This window comes from Arachis ipaensis, chromosome B6, assembly GCF_059453495.1.
Source record: "Arachis ipaensis isolate K30076 ecotype BB chromosome B6, ASM5945349v1, whole genome shotgun sequence".
Taxonomy (NCBI): domain Eukaryota; kingdom Viridiplantae; phylum Streptophyta; class Magnoliopsida; order Fabales; family Fabaceae; genus Arachis; species Arachis ipaensis.
Genome location: NC_142441.1, coordinates 72,242,935 through 72,263,682, shown reverse-complemented (window position 1 = coordinate 72,263,682; position 20,748 = coordinate 72,242,935). Strand labels below are relative to the sequence as shown.

The following is a 20,748-nucleotide window of genomic DNA, read 5'->3' as shown; positions in this document are numbered from 1 at the left end:
ACACAAGACAGAGAAAACAGGCTAGTCGGTGAGGTGAAAAAGTATAAAAGAGTGACAAGGTAAGGAAAAATGACATAGAAAAAAAGTGCAAAAACTACGGTAATTTCACCGTAAGGAAAACAACCTATCCTCTTCAAGGAGGATACCATGGCTCTGATACCATGTTAGAAACAAGAGACTAAACTGGAAGAATGATTTGTGTATTATTGAGTGTAATCAAATTGTCTGGAATGATACAATATAAAAGGGTATTTATAGGTGCTAATAGAATCATAATAATAAAGACGTAATATTTTATAATAAATATTCAAATATATTAAATAATACTAATTGATCCTAATTGATCTAATTATATTCTAACAATACTTTTGTAAAGAGAACTAATCTACATGCATTATTGAACTAAATAGTGTGTTTTCTAGTGGATTCTGAAAAATATTTTCAATCCTACTTAATTAACCAAACATTCCATATCGCTGATGTATAAAATTGTTTCACCCATCTCTTACAAACTCCTTTCTCATTTGAACAACTATATATAGTGCTCTTTTATATATAGTTCTTGACATGGCCCAGGACCGGCCATACTGTTTTAGCCATGGATACCAACTCTGACAAGTAAAGTCACATGCAATAGACAAATGTACAACAAAAAAATAGGTAATTTATTTGATATATTTTAGATAATATTGTAAACTTATTTTAGCGGAAGTATTAATTAGGATCTTAAAAGTTGTGATTTTTATACTTGGATTGGTTGCCATAACAAGTCCTGATTACGGTAGAGCTGAACTTTAAGACTGATTTTGCAGAATTTTGGCTACAGTAGAGTTGATCTTTAACACTGGTTTCTCTCTCTTTCCTTTCCTTCAGACATTCATCAAGATGGCAGTTTCACGGTATTTTCAGTGAGTGAAAACTGTAAAACGTCGTGTGTATTAAGGCAGAGAGAGGACCACCTTTTATGTGTTATTATCTTTAAATCTAATGCGTCCATCAAACATTAGAATTAACGGATGAGATTAAATCATTAATAGTTTATAGATAATTACAATTAGGCCACAACAGAAGTTTAAATTACAATAAACTTCCAACATTCTCCCACTTGGCCTAAGTGTAATCATATTTTCACACATTACATAATTGCTTTAATATGGTAAAATACTTTGTGTGAGTTATGGCAGTCATGCATTTAATATGAAACACATTTCTTTCCATATACTACAATCACTAGCATCTTACTACATAAGCTACATAAATAACACAATTTTATATCGGTCCCATAAAGTTTCTAGTTCATTATGTTATAACTCATACAATAATATTACTTTAACTAGAAACTACAAACTATCAATGTTCAGAAAACACATAAATAAACATAGTGAGCTCAGAGTGTTAGCGTCATTCAGAAGAACCAAGACCCATTCTATGTACATGTTTCTTAAATGTCTTTGGTTGCAATCCTTTACTCAATGGATCAGCAATCATGAGTTCTGTTCTAACAAGTTCTATAGACACTCTTTGTTTCCGAACTTCCTCCTTAACGCCAAAGTACTTTATTTCCATATGCTTGGCACCTTTAGAATATCTATCATTTTTTGAGAAAAATACTGCTGCAGAATTATCACAATAAATTTTCAATGGCCTAGCAATTGAATCAACAATGCCAAGTCCTGAAATGAAATTTTGCAGCCATAAAGCTTGATTTGTAGCTTCAAAACATGCTACAAATTCTGCCTCCATAGTAGATGTTGCCACAACGCTTTGCTTGGAACTTTTCCATGATATGGCAGCTTCTCCAAATAAGAATAAGTAGCCAAATGTAGACTTTCTTGTGTCAGCACATCCACCAAAATCTGAATCTGAGTAACCAATTACTTCTAATTGGCTAGACCTTTTGTACATGAGCATATAATTCTTTGTACCTTGAAGATATCTTAAAACCTTCTTTGTAGCTTTTCAATGATCTATTCCAGGATTACTTTGATACCTTCCAAGCATTCCTACTGCAAAGCTAATGTCCGGTCTTGTGCAAGTTTGCACATACATAAGACTTCCCACTACAGAACTATATGGAATTCCTTCCATTCGCTTCCGTTCTATGTCATTTTTTGGGCATTGCATAAGACTAAATTTGTCCCCTTTTTGAATTGATGCAATTCCTGCGGAACACTTTTCCATGTTGAACCTCTCTAGAACTTTATTTATATAGGTCTTCTGAGACAATCCTAACAATCCTTGTGATTTATCACGAAAAATTTCAATTCCTATCACATAGGATACCTCTCCCATATCTTTCATTTCAAAGTTTCTAGAAAGATATTCTTTAGTCTCATGCAACATTCCCAAATTATTTGTTGCAAGCAAAATATCATCAACATATAAGACTAGAAAGATAAACTTACTCCAACTGACCTTTCGGTATATGCATACATCAACAATATTTTCTTCAAAACCGAAAGATAGAATGGTATTATTAAACTTAATATACCATTGTCGTGAGGCTTGTTTTAGTCCATATATTGATTTCTTAAGTTTACACACCATACGACCTTTTCCTTCAGTTGAAAAACCTTCAGGTTGATCCATATAAACTTCTTCATCAAGATTACCATTTAGAAAGGCAGTTTTTACATCCATTTGATGTAACTCTAAGTCATAATGAGCCACAAGTGCCATAATGATACGCAATGAATCTTTCTTAGAAATAGGTGAAAATGTTTCTTTATAATCAACACCATTCTTTTGAGTAAATCCCTTAGCAACAAGTCTAGCTTTATATCGTTCAACATTGCCTTTTAAGTCTCGCTTAACTTTGAAGACCCATTTACAACCAATACATTTAGCACCTTCTGACAATGCAACAATATCCCAAACTTTGTTATCTTCCATGAATTTTAACTCTTCTTTCATGGCATCAATCTATTTTTCTGAATCATCAATATTTATGACTTGTGTAAATGAAACTGGATCTTTAGATATTCCAATATCTTCTTCTTATAAATAAGTCTCATAATAGCTTGAAATAGCTGACTTTCTTTTCCTTTGAGATCTCCTTAATGATATTTCTTGAGACTCATTTCTTTCTAATATTTGTGAGTTAGTTTCTTTATTGGGAGCATTATCATTCAAATCTTGTTCATCACTATTAATGTGTTCAACAATAGTTGGAACAACTCTTTGAGTAGGTGTGGATAAAGGAACACTAACATGTATAGGAACATTAACTTTAATTTCTTTTATTTCTACATTTTAATAATTTTCACTCCCACTAACTTCACCATTTTCAAAGAATTTTGCATTACCAGTTTCTACAATTCTTGGACTATGGTTTTGACAATAAAAAATATACCCTTTAGACTTCTCTGGACAGCCAATAAAATAGCCACTCACTGTTCGAGAATCTAATTTCTTTTCTTGTGGATTAAATATTCTTGCTTCTGCTGGGCAACCCCAAACATGTAAATGCCATAAAATGGGTTTCCTATTAGTCTATAACTCAAAAGGAGTCTTTGAAACAGCTTTACTAGGAATTCTATTTAGCAAATACATGGCAGTCTTTAATGCATACATCCACAAAAATTTGGGTAAAGAAGAATTGCTTATCATACTTCTAACCATATCCATTAACGTTCGATTACGCCTTTCTGCCACACAATTTTGTTGTGGTGTGTATGGCATTGTGTATTGTGTACATATGCCATGTCTTTCTAGAAGTTTTGTAAATGGACCAGGACATTGTCCTGTTTCATTATGTTTTTCATAATATTCACCACCTCTATCTGACCTAACAACTTTCACCTTTTTGTCTAATTACCTTTCAACTTCTTTAATATAAATCTCAATAGCATCAACTGCTTGAGACTTTTCTTTAAGAAAATAGACATATTCATAACGTGAAAAGTCATCAATAAAAGTGATGAAATATTTTTCTCCACCAATAGATGGAGCATCAAAAGGTCCGCATACATCAGTGTGTATAATTTCAAGAAGCTGACTACTTCTTGTGGCACATTTCTTGTTTTGTTTGGTTTGTTTTCCCTTAATACAATCCACACATAAACCAAGACCAGTAAAATTTAAATTTTTTAAAATCTCATTCTTTACTAATCTTTCTATTCTTTCCTTAGATATGTGACCCAAGCGTTTATGCCACAAAAATGTAGAATTTTCTTTAGACGTATTTGGCCTAACTACATCATTCTGGTACTCAATAAGTAAGGATTCAGAAATCTGATCAAGAAGTTTTAATTTATACAAGCCATCAATTAAAACACCATAACCAACAATATTAGAATTTTTAAATAAATTAAAACAACCATGTCTACCATTAAAAGAAAAACCACAATTGTCCAACTTTGAAATAGAAATTAAATTCCTAGACATTGAAGGTACATAAAGAGTCTTAGGTAAATCTAAATGAAAGCTTGTATCCAACACCAAACGATAAGTTCCTATTCCTTCAATTGGCGCTTTCACACGGTTTTCCATGTAGAGGAACATCTTACTTTGGCTTGTGGTTTGGATCGTAAGGAATCCCTGCATTACATTAGATACATGAGTTGTAGCACCAGAATCAAGTCACCAAGAATTATGAGGAATGTCAATTAAATTTGATTCATAAGTACATACATATGTTTCAAATATACCTTTCTTTTCGAACCATGCCTTACGTTTAGGACAATCCTTTTGGAAATGTCCTTCCTTCTTACAGAAATGACGCTGTTTTGTATTGGCATGTCCTTTCTTCTTAAAATTCTTGGGCTTTGTCTTTAATTTCTTTTCTGATTTGCCAGCTCCTTGAACCAAGTTGACAGAATGACTACCATAATTCTTAAGTCTATTTTCTTTCTGTATGAGCTTTCCAATCAATTCATTAACGTTCCATTTTTCCTTCATGACATTATAATTAATTTGAAAAGCTCCATACTCAGAAGGTAATGAGTTCAAAATGAATTGCATCATAAAGGAGTCATCAACTGTCATACCCAGTAACTTTAATTTTGTAGCAATATTAGTCATCTCAATAGTATACTCTTGCATGCTCTTAGACCCATCAAACTTCATGGCCGTGAGCTGTGACATTAATGTACTAGCGAGTGACTTATCAGCAGAACGGAAGTGGTCTTCCACAAACGCAAGATATTCTTTAGCACTTTCTGTTTGTGGAAGGGTAGTCTTAATATTGCTTGCAGTAGTCATTCGCATAAACATAAGGCTTAATCTGTTAGAACATTCCCATGTCTTAAGTGCATACTTTTCATCCTCATCATTGTCATCAGTGACAATGGGTTTCTCTTCTAAAAGTGACAAGTTAAGATCCAAAAGACCTAAATGGAACTTCACTTGTTCACTCCATTCAGAGAAGTTTAAACCATTAAACATGGTAACAGATGAAGCTTGCGAATGAATTGAAATACTTGTCATTTAATCATACAATACTCATATTAAGGCTTGGTTTGGTAAAGCTTTTTGGAGAGGTGCTTGTGCTTTTAAAAAGCACAAGCACCTCATTTTGCGTTTGGTAAATTAAAAAGCTCAAGTGCTTGTGCTTGCAGCTTTTAAAAGTTAGAGGTGCTTTTGAAAACACCTAACAAGGAGTTTTTCAAAGTTGACTTGTGCTTTTTAAAATTTAAAAGTATAATATAACCTCATATGTTAACTAATTTTCAATTTTAATGCTTGCATTTATGTCTATTATATTATTTTTAAATTTTAAAAGTTATTTTACCAAACGCAATTGTTGTTACTTGTGTTTATTGAAAGCTATTTTTAATTTGATTTACCAAACATAAATGCTACAATTTTTATAAAGCCATCTTTTAAAAGTTAGCTTTTATAAGATACTTTTGAAAAGTAAAAGTTTTACCAAACTAAACTTAAGTTTAATTTTATCATCTACTCAGATTACAGAACATAACAAGCATATTACAGTTTACCTTTGGGTAAAATTCTATTATATACTAACACATTAACATACAAATAAATGCCATATTTATCATACTTGAAGATTAAAATTCTCTGCCAAATACATATACCATCTTTGGACAATACATATATCTGACCCAAGAATAATAATTTTTTTCGTTCAAGTCTATTAATAACAGAAGAGATTTCCTTTGGGTAAATCTAATTCTAAAATTAATTAACACATTATTAAATATACTGGCATTTTACGTTATAACTTTGTCACTTTGGTGTACACAACAATAAATAATCTAAATAAATTTAATACTATAAATAAAACATTTATAGACTTTTCATAAAATTAGAGTACATTACTTACTCAAAATAATTTCATAATTGTCATCAATACTAAACTTAAACTCAAGATTAAATTCATACATGAGTATAATTTATGATCAAATTAAAATATTCAGAAGAAAATATATAGAACATATACAACCACAAATATGCAGTTCTGATGGCATGAAATTTAAAACCCACTTAATTAAAATCCAATTATAAATAATTAATCAGAAACATGAAACACCGTGGATATCATAATTAGATCAGAGAAAATCACATACTTTCAAAACACATGCTCTGATGCCACATGTAAACTTATTTTAGCGGAAGTATCAATTAGGATCTTAAAAGTTGTGATTTTCATACCTGGATTGGTTGGCATAACAAGTCCTAATTATGGTAGAGTTGAACTTTAAGATTAATTTTGCAGAGTTTTGGTTACAGTAGAATTGATCTTTAACACTAGTTTCTCTTCCTTTCCTTTCCTTCTTCAGACATTCATGTTTTACGGTATTTTCAGTGAGTGGAAATTGTAAAATGTCGTGTGTATTGAGGTAGAGAGAGGACCACCTTTTATGTATTATTATCTTTAAATCTAATGCGTCCATCAAACATTAGAATTAACGGATGAAATTAAATCATTAATAGTTTATAGATAATTACAATTAGGCCACAAAAAAAGTTTAAATTATAATAAACTTCCAACAAATATTTCCAATAAGAATAGTTGATTTATTTGATATATTCAACTATTGTTACACATGATAGTTTTACAACCACGATAATGGAGTTGCGAAAGTATGATTTCAGTCTACATACACAAACGTCATAATGCTCACTCTCTTTATCACACACCTTCAAGAAATGACAACATATATATTTCAATGGGAATCAAACTAAAGAAACCTCTAATTAAAGAAACATGTATACATTATGTTCAAGGGATGGGATGAATGACTACTTTTCCCGTTGCTCTACGAGTTTGCAAATAAGAGAGTGCTTCAACAGTATGAGAAAATGGAAATGGAGTCTTGGGGTCAAGTACTGGCACCACCTTGCCACTCTCCAAGTACGGTCTTAGCTTTTGCAACATTGTTCCATCATCAGGAATGAGTATGAACACCATTGCTGGTGAAACTCCAGGAGGTACTATTGTTACAATTTTGCCACCTTCTTTCATAGCCTTCGATGCCCTTTCACTCTGCCCTGTATTCAGTTATTTTGGTAGTCAAGTATTAACATTATTATTTATTAGTACTCTACAATGCAAGTAAACTATATGCCCAAATGTACCAATGGAGTTAGTTCGAGTGATAAGAGGCTAGAATTTGTTTAAATAGGTCTCGAATTTGAGGCCTAGTATATACAGCTATTTTTACTAAGAGATTCACTCACTACAATTAGGTGCGTGACTCGGGCAACAAAAAAAAGAACTATATACTCAAATGTACTAACGGAGTTAGTCTGAGTGATATCCAGCTATTTTTGCTTAGAGACTCACCCATCACAATTAGGTCCGCATTCCGGGTCGGGTCGAACCCGGATTAATCGTACCAAAGAAACTATATTTCCAAATGTAAAGTCTCACCTACGGCATCATAGACTACATCGAACTTTTCAGGAAGATCTTCAAAGTTCTGTTTTGTATAATCAATTAGCATGTCAACTCCTAACTTCTTCAGCAATTCCAGTTTTCCAGTGCTAGCTGTAGCTGCCACCACGGAAGCACCAAAAACATGTTTCGCAACCTGTCTTTGCCAAATATACGATGGGTAAGTCAAGTCAAATTCTACCATGTCATCAGCTCTATGAGTAAAATTATGTCAATTAAAATTCTCTCGACTTTAATTTTCAACTGAACATACATGGCATGAGAGACAAAAACAGAAACTTTGTAAGCATATTAGTCAATTATTGCGCGGTCATCACCCATCAGCCGCCCCGTAAAATTGTATGTTAACATTTTTGGGGACTAATATAATTATTTTTCTTTTTTAAAGATTTATTTTATATAATTTTTTTGAAGGTTTCATTAGACCCTTGTAAAACACAAGAAGCATTTAGATTTTTGTTGGATTTAATTATTTTATTATTCCAGGTAGTTTTATTATTTTTTTTAATTAAGTCTTTACCATTTAAAGGTTTACGATGTAATGTTTATACTAAATAAAATTTTGGTGTTGAATTCTTATTGGTTATTAATTACTTTTCAGCAAAAATATAATAATTCTAAAATATTTATTTTTTATAATATTTTATAATTTATTATATATCAAATACAAAGATAAATATTCTAAATTTTTTATAATATAAAAACTCAATTATAAAAGGATTAAGTACGATTTTGGTTCCAACGTAAAGGCCGAAAATCGATTTCGTCTTCGACCTTTTTCTTATTATAAAATGATCCCCAAGATTTTAATTTGTTTTAATCTCGTCTTTTTTTACCAATTTTATTTTTTTAATTACCAAATTACTCTTCATTAAAAAATTATAAAATAAAATAAAAAAAGAAAGAAAGAAAGGCATCAGAGGGACTGAGGCAGAAAGAGAATCAGGGGAGGGGGAGCGAGAAAGAGAGGGGGGAAAGAAAGAGAATCCGGGGGAGAAGGGAGGGAAGACCGCACCGCCGTACCATCGCACCGCCGCACCACCGCCTGTGATCGGAAGGGGAAACAGAGAACAAGAGAGGAGAAAGCTAAGGGAGAAGAGAGAGATCGGAAGGGAGAAAGCTAAGGGGCCACCGCCGCTGCTCCTCACCGTCGCTGCCGCCGCTCTTGCTCCTCGTCGTTCAGTCCTCGCCGCTGGATCTCACCGTGCGCTGCGACCTGTTTCTGCTCCTCCTCCTCGCCCTTGCCGACGTTGTCGCCTAGCCCTCGTCATCGCCTCCTCGCCCTCGTTGTCGTCTCGCCGCACCTCCTCCTCCCCGTCGCACCTCGTCTCGTCGTTTGTTTTGATAATTATATTTATGGATTTTTGGTTCTTGTAATTGAAGATGAAATTGGAGATTTTTTGAGTTCTGGATTCTTATGATGACGACGATGATGATGATAATTTTCTGAGTTTTGGGTTCTTTTTTTTTTAGTTTGAATTTTGGGTTTGCTTTTCTGAGTTTGAGTTCTGGATCCTGAGTTCTGGGTTCTGATGATGATAACGATGATGCTAATGATTTTCTGAGTTGAGTTCTTGTTTTTTTTTTTTAATTTGAGTTCTGGGTTTGTTTTTCTGAGTTTGAGTTCTGGATTATGAGTTTTGGATTCTGATGATGATGACGATGATTTTTTGAGTTCTGGCTGGTGTGATGCAAATGGTGATGGAGTGGCAGTGGGTGGAGGTTGGTGGTGGTGGATTCTGATTCTGAGTTCTTATGATTCCATTATCTATTGTTCTTATGATGATGATGATGATAATGAGGGTGGTAGTGGTGGTGGTAGCGGGGGTGGTGGTGATGGTGGTTTTGGTCTTCGCTTCTGGTTAATTTTGGAGAAGAAGAGGGAAGGATATTTTCGTCCAAAGGACGATTTTAAAACTAAGTAAAACCTTTGGAACCATTTTGTAGCGAAAAAAAAAAAAGGCTGGGGACGAAATAAATTTTCGATCTCTACATTAGGGATCAAAATTGTTGTACTTAACCCATTATAAAAACTTAACTACAGATTTCGTGAACTATAAAAATTAATAGGAGTTAAGCCTTTTTGTTATATATATCAAATTAAGTGTTTGTTTGGCCGCCATTAAATTAATAAAAAAATAATTTTTCAATAATTTTTTTATATTTTTTAGTGTATTTTGTAAATTTCTAATAATAAAAATAAAAACATTAGAAAAATAAAAAAGGGTAAAGTACTAAATTGGTCCCCTAGGTTTGGGCGTAATTCTGTTTTGGTCTTTAAAGTTTAAAGTGTTTTATTTGAATCCAAAAAAGTTTCATTTAGCATCAATTTAGTCCCACAGTGAGGTCAAAATTAAATAATTAACAAAATGTCATACATAACAATAGTACAAGAACAAAATCGATAATCTGGAGAACAAGTACAAGCTCTAGAGGCATAAAATCAACCATTGATACATCAATACCTTTATTTATTATTTTTTATAATATAAATAAAATATTTTCTATAAAACTAAAGAAAATGATAAATAAATATATTGATGCATCATCAATGGTTGATTTTGTGCCTCTGGAGCTTGTACTTGTTCTTCAGATTATCGATTTTGTTCTTGAACTATTGTTATGTAGGACATTTTGTTAATTATTTAATTTTGACCTCACTGTGGGACTAAATTAATACTAAATGAAACTTTTTTGGATTCAAATAGAACACTTTAAACCTTAAGGACCAAAACAGAATTACGCCCAAACATAGGGGACCAATTTAATACTTTACCCAATAAAAAAAGAAATTTTTGAGAAACTACCATTTATATTTTTTTTAAAAGATTTTTTTTGCTTAAAAAAATATTTTTCACATAATAAATAAATAAAAAAATATTTTTATCTTATTTCACCAAAACATAATTAATAGATAAAAATTTTTTTTTACATAAAATATTCAAATATAAAATCATTTTTACTTTTATAAACAATTTTTTTTTAAAATAGTATTCAAACAAGCCCTCAAACAGGGACAAGGTTTACTAGTAAAAATAAATATTGTATTATACAGACGTGTGGCTCAGATAATATTTTCACATTCTTAAAATCAAAATGTAAATATAAAAGAAAAACAAAATGAATAAATATGATACCTGAACAACAAAGGATCCAACGCCGCCAGAAGCTCCCAAAACAAGAATAGATTGGCCGGCAGAAAGGCCAACCTTGTGAAGAGCTCCATAAGCAGTTTGAATTGCTAAAGGAATGGCAGCAGCTTCAGCGAAGCCCAAATTTGGAGGCTTGTGATCCAAACCATTCTCTTGTGCAGTTGTGTATTCAGCCAAAGACCCAACATCTTTTGCCTCCACCATACCATACACTTCATCCCCTTCTTTGAACTTCTTCACTCCACTTCCTACTTTCACCACCACACCGGCAACATCATAGCCAGGAACAATCTTTATGCATCACCCACAAAACAAGAATAAAAAGAAACTCCTATTAATGCGGTTCAAACTATTAACTTATTTCAAAAAGAAAAATATTTGGTAATAAAAAGCAATTAGTCAAAAATAACTGGAACTTGTTTTATTTAGTATTCACAATTAATGAATACTAAATAAAAATTTTGTAACGAATGTTAAATAAAATAAATTTAAGATATTTTTTTTCTTAACGTTATAAAAATATTAGATAGCTATCAAAATTTATTAGTTTTGGTCAACAGTTAGCCACCAATATTTAAAAATATGTATTAAAGTATATTATTAAATTATTAGACAAAAAAACTAAAATAAAAACTAAAAATAATAATAAAAAATAATAAATTCTCATGATTTTCTAACATTTCTCTTTCAAAAATTTTATTGCAAAAAAGTCACTTTCTTTATATTATTTTAAAATTCTAAATTATTATTTTATTTATATATTTATTATTTTTAAAAATTCTAAATCTTAAATTTTAAATCTTAAATCTTAAATTTTATTTCTAACTCATAAATATATACAATAAATTATCTAATACTAACTAAATAACTAATTAAAGTTATTATCTATATGGATTAATCTCTACATACAAGTAATTTTGCTATACAAGTCCTCTAATTGATATTACGCTCAATCTTGTTATGCACATATGTTTCACGCGCCTCTAACAGATTTTTAATTTTTGAAAGAATTCCGTTTCCTTTTTCGAATTTCTTGTCTTCTCTTTCTCCTTCTTCATTTACGTGCTTTTCTCTCTCTGTTCTCTTTCTTCGTTATTCTCAATTTCTATTGTTTTTTGTCATCAAGTTCTGAAATCATTTTTGAAGATAATAGATAATTCAACTTCAGATTGTCAGATGAACCAGTACGTGAACCTTGCTTGTAAAATTTACTATTAATTCTTCCTTAGAATTAATATAATCTTGTCCATTTTATATCAGACGTTCGGGTGTAGATCAGAAATATTTGGGTGTATTTTTATAAAAGTTTGGGTATTTACAGTTTATGACTTTTCATCTGACGGAGGGTGAATTGTCTTATTCTTTTAGTTGAATTATTTTAGTTTCTCTTTAGTTATGATTCATGAATATGGTTTTTGTTATTTTTTATGATGATTTTATAGTTGTATTTACATTCTATAGTTTATGCTTGTTTTAATATGGTGTATTTTGGGTGTATTTTGTAGCCCTTCTGTGGTGTATTTTGGGTGTATTTTGCAGCCCTTGCTACTTTGATGGCTAATTTTAGTGTACACGTAACATAACTCATTTCTGTGTCTGTAGCAAATTTGGGTGTAAAAATGAAGATATTTGGGTATAATACGAAGATATTTGGGTGTATTTTTATTCTGATGAGTTCTGCATAATTCAGAACTCTTTCTCTTCCTCCTCCTCATCTTCTGCTGCTTTTTCTTCTTCATCTTCTTATTTCATATTCTCATATTTTTTTGGGAGAAAAAAATCAAACAAAGAAGCAAAAAATACATAATGTTGCAAAATCAAAAGAAGAAGGGGGAGAAACACGACGATGAAAATAAAACACGCGAAGAAAAATGAGGAAAAACACAAAGAAGGAGGAGAAGAAGAAGGAAGAAGAGAAGGAGGAGGAGAAACGTAAAGAAAAATGACAGTTGTGGTTTTCATCGAGGAAGAAGAAGAAGAGTTGTTCACAATGGTGAGTAGCGCGCTTTGGAAACAGGAAGTGGTTAAGTAACGTGCGTGTATTTACTCTTGAACGTGGGAGTGTAATGCGCGTGTGTTTTGTTGGGCTTGTGCCAACTTGTAAAACTTGTAAGCAAAAAAAACTTGTATGTGTAACATACTTCTATCTATATTTATTCTCCGCATTAATTTCTGATTTATTAGAAAATGACTTAATATTCTCTTTAAAATTGTGTTAATTAAACCTTGGTTAAGTAAAATTTTTTATTTTAAAAAATTAAAAAATATAATAAACATAAATATATGAATAAATTTGGATATTTATAACATGATGTTATATTAATTAGATTTTTCAATTTTAATAAGTGCTAACTAATTTTAAAAATAAATATATTAAATATATATTAAAATTAGTCATTAAAATCAGTTATAAGTACAATATAAATATTAAAATATATTTTAAAAATAAATTAAAAATATATATATATATTTATATAAAATATATAATAACTGAGTTTAGTATATAAATAATTTTTTGTTTTAAAATATATCTCTCTATGTAAATATTTATTTTTAATTTTTAAAAGCTCTGAGGACAAGTAGACGATCCTTTTTATTTATAAGACGCCATCACCTCTAGAAAGAAAAAAAATTACGAAACCAATTGGTTTCCGGAAAAATGTTATAGATCCGCCAAACGGTGCAGAGTAATTTTCAATCTGTCTTCGTTCATCAAAAGCGATTTCTATATATTTGTACACAGATATCACAATATTCTCTCATACTAATTAACAGAAGAAACACATAAATAAATAGGATGTCTTACCGGAAATGGAACTTGTTCAGCATCCTCATACACCATACGTCCCTCAATCTTGACATAATCTATGGGATTAATGGCTGCAGCAACAACCTTTATTAGTACCTGGTTCGACTTGGGTTCAGGAACAGGAAAATTTGGATTTAACTTCAGAACTGTTGTTGTCTTCCCATGTTCTGTATAGGCCCAGGCTTTCATGTGAGACGGCATTGCTGGAACTGATGATGGGGTAGTTGATGCAGTAGCCATGATTTTGAGGTTACAAAGTTAATTAGAACAGCAATCAATACCGATTCTATGTGATTAATTCGCTATTTAATTTCTACTGTGGGTTCGTCAATTATATATATTACACTATACGTACGATGATGACACGATCACATATGTCATGTTATTAGAGACCTTGTCAATGAAATTTATGGAGTTGATTAATCGACAACTAACTGCTTATTAATTATTACCATGGTCTTTATGTCAAAATTGAGTTAGTTTAACTAAATTTCAAAAGTTATCTTATGTTAAGGAATTAGAGTTGTTTTAATTTGTACTTTTAAAAATTATATTATTGAAATCATTTTCTTTTATCAACTTGAGTTCTTTAATACGCTCTTTTTCTCATGCTAAAAAATTTGGAGGGTAAAGTTTACACGACTAAGCAGCTACTATTAGCTAAATTGATCACATATGTATTAGAAGTCTCGGGTATGGATTGTCAGATAAATCGGAGACTTGCAAGTTAAGATGGGTGTCGGATCGTCTTTTTGGAGCAGCAGGTGATACTTGGTACTTGCAAAGACACTCCGACACTTAAGTTAGAATGGATCTGGGACATATAAGGTGTGTGGAATGAGTGAGTACTTGAGGGGATCTCTGGCTCCCCTTTATATAATTGGTAGTAGTTATCTTATCTTATCTTATCTGGCTAAGATAAGGGAGGTATTTGAATTCAAATGTTAGTTAAGGCCAGTTTGAACCGTCATCATCTTATTTTATCTGGCTAAGATAAGGGAGGTATTTGAATTTGAATATTGGTTCAGGATATTGGAAGTTATTGATCCGTCTTTAGACCGAGGATGGCCCAATCTTAGAATTGTCGGGTTCGGCGACTGTTTCGAGGAAGGACTCGAAAATCGGGTCCGGAACAATATAGAATCCATAAACTCTGATCACGGGTGGATCTAGGATTAGTAGAGGAGCCAAAATTCATAATATAAAAATAAAAAATGCTATATACACACTAAAATTAGCCACTAAAATCAGCACTATGTATTTATATATTTTTATATGTATATAAATATAATACAGATCAACTGGCTAGTATATCCTTTTTGCGCCAAACAAAACAACACATAACACATACCCAATCCATCCCATTCACTGTGTTGACTAGTTCTTCTTCTGAAGCTACCAAATTAAAAACTTTGTCAACGGATTGCAAAGGATTCTCTCGCATTATTCATGATCTTGTTACATGGAACTGTTCATCCAAGCCCATAAAGAACCTTATCACCCTTCTTTCTCCATCTTCTCCTTGTCGCAACCGCGCTTGTTCTCAGCAAGTGTTTCCAATTCGATTCAAAGCACACTAAACTTGATTAAATATTCCGTCACAGTTCGTGTTTCTTGTTTCAAGGTGTAGATTTTTTTTAATATATGAAATTATGAACTGATCATGGAGGAATAAAATTCCCTCAAATCTCTCTACACATTAATTGCACTGGGCAAGGTTTCATTATCGATGTCCATGCACCATCCCAGCATCTTTTTCAGTTTCATTGAATCATTTTGTGTGATAATTAGCCTATAGCAACAAAAATCATATTATACAAGATAACTAAAAAGTAAAAACACAGCACCACAAAGAAAAAAATTTAACACTCAACTGTAGTGCATGTAACTAGATTTATGATTTTCGTCGATTCAAAAGGAGGTTTATTTAAATCTATAGCCTCCCTGTAGTGAATAGATGAAGCTACTGTTAGACAAAGAATTGCAAAAAAACAGCGTAATGGAATGAGAGAAGACTTGTATTGATAAATGGAAGAAGATTAACGAAGGAAAGACGATAAAGAAAATATGCCCCTATTCGAGTTGGGTGCTCACTCCAATTCACAACTGAACCCACTAATTTCTCTAACCAACTCTCCTCACATTCTCTCCCATATATTCCTCTCTAACTAACATGCCAAGTTGTCACCGTGATGCCACTTTCACGCCTTTCTCCTCTCATCAGTTAAGCAGAAAATCCTTCATCCAATTGGGCTTGTTTCTGGTCCTGGGAACAACAGAAGCAACGGGCTCAGCTTCCTTTGGCCCAACCTCCACTTCCTTTACTGTTGCAGGAACATTTTCACATTCATTCGGACTAGAGCTATCAACATTTGGGCTAAGGCTATCAATAATCCCGCCCTCCACAAGGACCTTGTCCTCAAGGTAAATGTCGGGGAACAACATGCGAATCGTGGCTTCATCCTCCCAGGTTGTCTCCTCACGTGGAAGCCCTTCCCAATCCACGAGAACCTGAGATCGTGGTCCGTCTGGGGTGTTGGCAGTGCGGCGGGCCAAAATCGCAAGCGGGTGGGGCCAAAGAGAGGAGGGCAAGTCGGCAGTCGAAGACACCGCCGTAGTCGGGTCGCCGTGGTACTCCTTCAATACAGACACATGAAACACAGGATGCAAGGCACACCCATCAGGTAGCTTCACACGGTAAGCCACTAATCCAACCCTTTGAACTATCTGATATGGACCATAGTAGCGTTTGTGGAATTTACTGAATTTGCCCCCTGTGAGAGAACGTTGTTTGTAAGCTCTAATTTTTAACAAAACCCATTGTCCCACCTCAAATTTTTTCTCCCTTCTATGTTTATTAGCCTGAATTTGCATCTTGCCCTGAGCTTGTTGCAGCGAGTAGCGTAACTCGCGATCGAGAGCAGCTCTCAGACACAACATGTCATCAACCTCCCACACAGTAGTAGAGCCAGGGGTATAGCCAGGTATAGTGGGCATAGGGAAGCCATACAAGGCCTCATGGGGGGACAGATTGATTGCTGAATAAAAAGATCCATTGTAACAAAACTCAGCCCAGACAAGGTAGGAGACCCACTTGTGCGGAAAAGAGTGAGTGAAAACTCGCAAATACTGTTCCACTGTCCTGTTTACCACCTCAGTTTGACCGTCACTCTGAGGGTGATAAGCGGTACTGTAATGCAGTTTGGTGCCGCTGAACTCAAACAGGTTTCGCCAAAACTTGCTTAGAAAAATAGGATCACGATCCGAAACCATGGTAGTAGGGAACCCGTGAAGACGCACAATTGCATGAATGAAGGCTGTGGCTGCGTCCTTTGCGGTAAAGCCCGGCTTCAGCACCGAAAAATGACCCATTTTACTGAAACGATCAACCACAACCATAATGGCACTGTGCCCCGCTGATTTGGGTAATTGGACAATGAAGTCCAAAGACACGGCCTCCCAGGGTCTGGTAGGAATAGGGAGAGGCTGCAGTAAGCCTTGAGTCCTAGCTGGCATGTACTTAGTAACTTGACAATCTAAACACTGCGCAATGAACTTGTGCACATCGGCACGCATCCCTGGCCAGAAAAAGATATCACTAAGGCCCTTGTAAGTATTAAGCACTCCTCCATGTCCCCCCCGCAAGGAAGCGTGGAATTCACTTAGGAGCAATTCTCGCAACCCTTGAAAATCAGGAACCCAAATGCGACCTTGGAATTGTAGTACCCCATCTGTCACAACATAATCCGGCCCAAGTTTCCCCTCTCGTAGTTGCTGGTGCATACCAAGTAATTCTTGGCACTGCTGGTTAGCATCCCTTAAAGATTGCAACAACGAATTCTGTACCATAGACAAGGCCTAGAATTCCGGTTGGAGAACTGCGTTTGGGTGGCGGGAAAGGGCATCTGCCACCTGATTTAGTTTTCCAGGTCTATACTCAATCACAAAATCATAGCCGAGCAACTTAGCTAGATAGTATTGCTGATCTGGAGTAAGGATGACTTGAGTTAGTAACTCCTTCAAGCCTTGGTGATCTGTCTTAATAGTAAATCGCCTTCCCAAAAGATAGTGTCGCCATTTTGCAACTGCCTGGGTAATCGCATAGTGCTCTCGGACATAAGCTGAGGCTAGCATAATCTTGCGGTTCATCTTCTTGCTAAAATAGGCGAGGGGGTGGCCATCCTGGGTAAGTACTGCCCCAATCCCTGTGTGGGATGCATCAGTCTTCACCGTGAATTGTTTACCAAAATCCGGTAGGGTCAGCACCGGAGTGTGAACCATGGCAGCTTTGAGGTCATGGAAGGCTCGTTCAGCCTCTGCACTCCAAGAGAAGTTATTCTTCTTTAGCAACTCTGTAAGAGGGTGAGCAATAGTAGCATAACCAGCCACAAATTTCCTATAATATCCTGTCAAGCCGAGAAATCCTCTTAATTGTTTGAGTGTGTTTGGTAATGGCCACGCCTGAATGGCCTCAATCTTTGCCGGATCAACCTTTACCCCGGCCGCACATACAATGTGTCCCAAATAATCGACTTGGAGCTGTCCAAACGTACACTTTGAGCGTTTAGCAAATAGTCGATGTTGGGCAAGGACATTCAGGGTTAACTCTAGGTGCTGTAAATGTTCCTCCCATGTCTTGCTGTACACTAGGATGTCGTCAAAGAAAACAGCGATGAACTTTCGAAGATATGGCTGAAATATCTTGTTCATAGTGGCTTGGAATGTCGATGGGGCGTTAGTTAGTCCAAATGGCATGACCACGAACTCATAATGCCCTTGATGTGTCCGAAAATCCGTCATAGGAATAGCATCCTCGTTCATATGAATCTGGTGGTATCCGGACCTTAGGTCAATTTTAGAGAAAAATTCTGCACCAAACAACTCATCCAGGATCTCTTCAATAGTGGGAATAGGAAACTTGTCTTTGACGGTGATTGCATTTAGGGCTCGGTAGTCTACACAAAATCTCCAACTACCATCCTTCTTGCGAACCAGCAACACCGGGCTCGAGAAGGCGCTCTGGCTTTCCCTAATAACCCCTGTTTCTAGCATCTCAGCCACTAATCGTTCCATCTCTTCTTTCTGAAAATGAGGGTACTTATATGGTCGGACACTAACCGGTTGTGACCCTGGTACAAGGTGGATTTTATGATCAATCTCTCGATGTGGGGGTAGTTGGGATGGCTCGGTGAAAACCTCCTCATAGAGGTTTAAAATCTGCTGCACCTCGTCATCAACCTGGGCAGCCACTATGTCTTCTTGGTTAGTCACCATTTTCATATGATAAAGTGTAGTCACCACCTCCGAGGAGACCAATTTTTGCAGCATCTTATTGCTGATGGCTTCAGACTGTAGTAGTCGTTCACCCTGTAGCTTAACAGCTGTATTGTTGACAATGAATTCCATTGTTAGTAGTCCATAATGGGTAGTAACATACCCTAAACACATTAGCCATTGGACTCCAAGAACTACATCAGCTCCTTGTAATTCCAAAACAAAAGTGCTCACATTAAATTGGTACCCTTGCATGACCAGCGGGACATCTTCACACAAGGCCCTGCACCCTATAACATCACCATTACCCACTAGTACTTGTAGAGGTGCTGTTTGCTTGATCGGAAACTCTAATTTCTCAGCCACGCTCGCCTTAACAAAATTATGAGTGCTTCCGCCATCGATAAGAACCATAACCGTTTGCCCTTTGTATGTTCCTTTCAATCGAAAGGTAGTCGGTTGGTATTGGCCGACCATGGCATTAAAGCTAATCTCGGGTCTCATAGGTTCAACAACAACAGGACTGTCAATCTCAGGTGACTGGACAACCTCTGGTTCAGGTTCTTTCAATATTTCTTGCCACTCCTCTTCCCCTATTAGAAGGTAGCAAGAGGTCTTACAACGGTGTCCCGGAGACCACTTCTCCTCACAATGATAACAAAGGCCCTTTTCTCTTTTCAGTTTAATTTCGGATGCTGTGAGTTTCCTAAAGGGTGGGTTAGGATTTGGTACGTTGGGTGTTTGTGTGGTGGTGTTTGATGGGGGGAGCAAGGTAGATGGTGAATTATTTTTCTGGGTAGAATTGCGGTTGGGGTGTGGTTGGGTGACAAGGTTTGGTGTAAGGTGTAAAGGTTGAGAGGTGTGGTTTGTGGGTGATTTACGATAAAGGAGTGCAGTCGCTGCAAGCTTCTGCTCATGCAGCCGTGCCAACGACGCTGCAGTGACATATGAGGTGGGTTTGGCTAAGAGTAACTCACACTTCAGATGATCATGCAGCCCAGCCACAAATAGCGAAATTAACCATTCTTCACTCAATCCAGTCACTTGATTGGACAATTTTTCAAACTGGTTCTGGTATTCAGCCACCGTAGAAGTTTGTTTTAGCTCCTTAAGAGCTGCCTTAGGGTCATAGAATTGATTCTGGCCAAATCTGATCAACAAAGCATCCAAAAATTCCTCCCAAGTGTATTGAATATTATTGTTAATTACCCATCGATACCAGGAATAAGCAGATCCACTGAGGTGAAAGGAAAGCATACGTACCCTCATTTCACTGGGTACCGAGTACCACTCAAAGTACTCACGAGCTTTGAACACCCATTCCTCCACCCGATCTCCATCGAACAATGGTAGTTCAGGTTTATATGCCCGATTCAATGGTAGATGAGAACTTGGACTTCCGCGTGTATAGGAATTACGAGAGATTACTTCTTCATCGAGTTCATGTTCAACCCGTTTCATTTTTAGCGATTCCTTTAACATAGTGTGAATGTCACGCATTGAATTTTTTAATCCATCCATACGTGCACTGCAGGTTCCAAGCTGCCTAGCCACTTCTACGTGATCACGCTGCAATGCCGTAATTTCTGCCATGCGGTTGAGTTCATCAGGATTAGTCATTCCTCTCTCAATGAAAGCACCAGATGTTAGAC

General features: G+C 35.1%; 1 protein-coding gene across 1 annotated transcript; it reads right to left on the bottom strand.

Moving 5' to 3' along the window:
* Window positions 1–6,960: 6,960 nt before the first annotated feature.
* LOC107648495 (2-methylene-furan-3-one reductase-like) lies at window positions 6,961–14,462 on the bottom strand. Its single transcript, XM_016352338.3, has 4 exons — window positions 13,820–14,462; window positions 10,999–11,304; window positions 7,838–7,997; window positions 6,961–7,455 (listed from the first exon to the last, which is right to left on the bottom strand). Exons 1-4 carry the CDS (start codon window positions 14,060–14,062, stop codon window positions 7,187–7,189), a joined length of 978 nt encoding a protein of 325 aa, XP_016207824.1. The 5' UTR covers window positions 14,063–14,462; the 3' UTR covers window positions 6,961–7,186.
* Between the last annotated feature and the right edge of the window lie 6,286 nt (window positions 14,463–20,748).

Coding starts and splice junctions, on each gene's coding strand:
- LOC107648495 (XM_016352338.3), bottom strand. CDS start 14,062: ATGGCTACTGCATCAACTACCCCATCATCAGTTCCAGCAATGCCGTCT. Junction 7,998..10,998: donor TTGGATCCTTTGTTGTTCAG/GTATCATATTTA, acceptor TGGCAAAGACAG/GTTGCGAAACATGTTTTTGG. Junction 7,456..7,837: donor TGTAGTCTATGATGCCGTAG/GTGAGACTTTAC, acceptor AACTGAATACAG/GGCAGAGTGAAAGGGCATCG.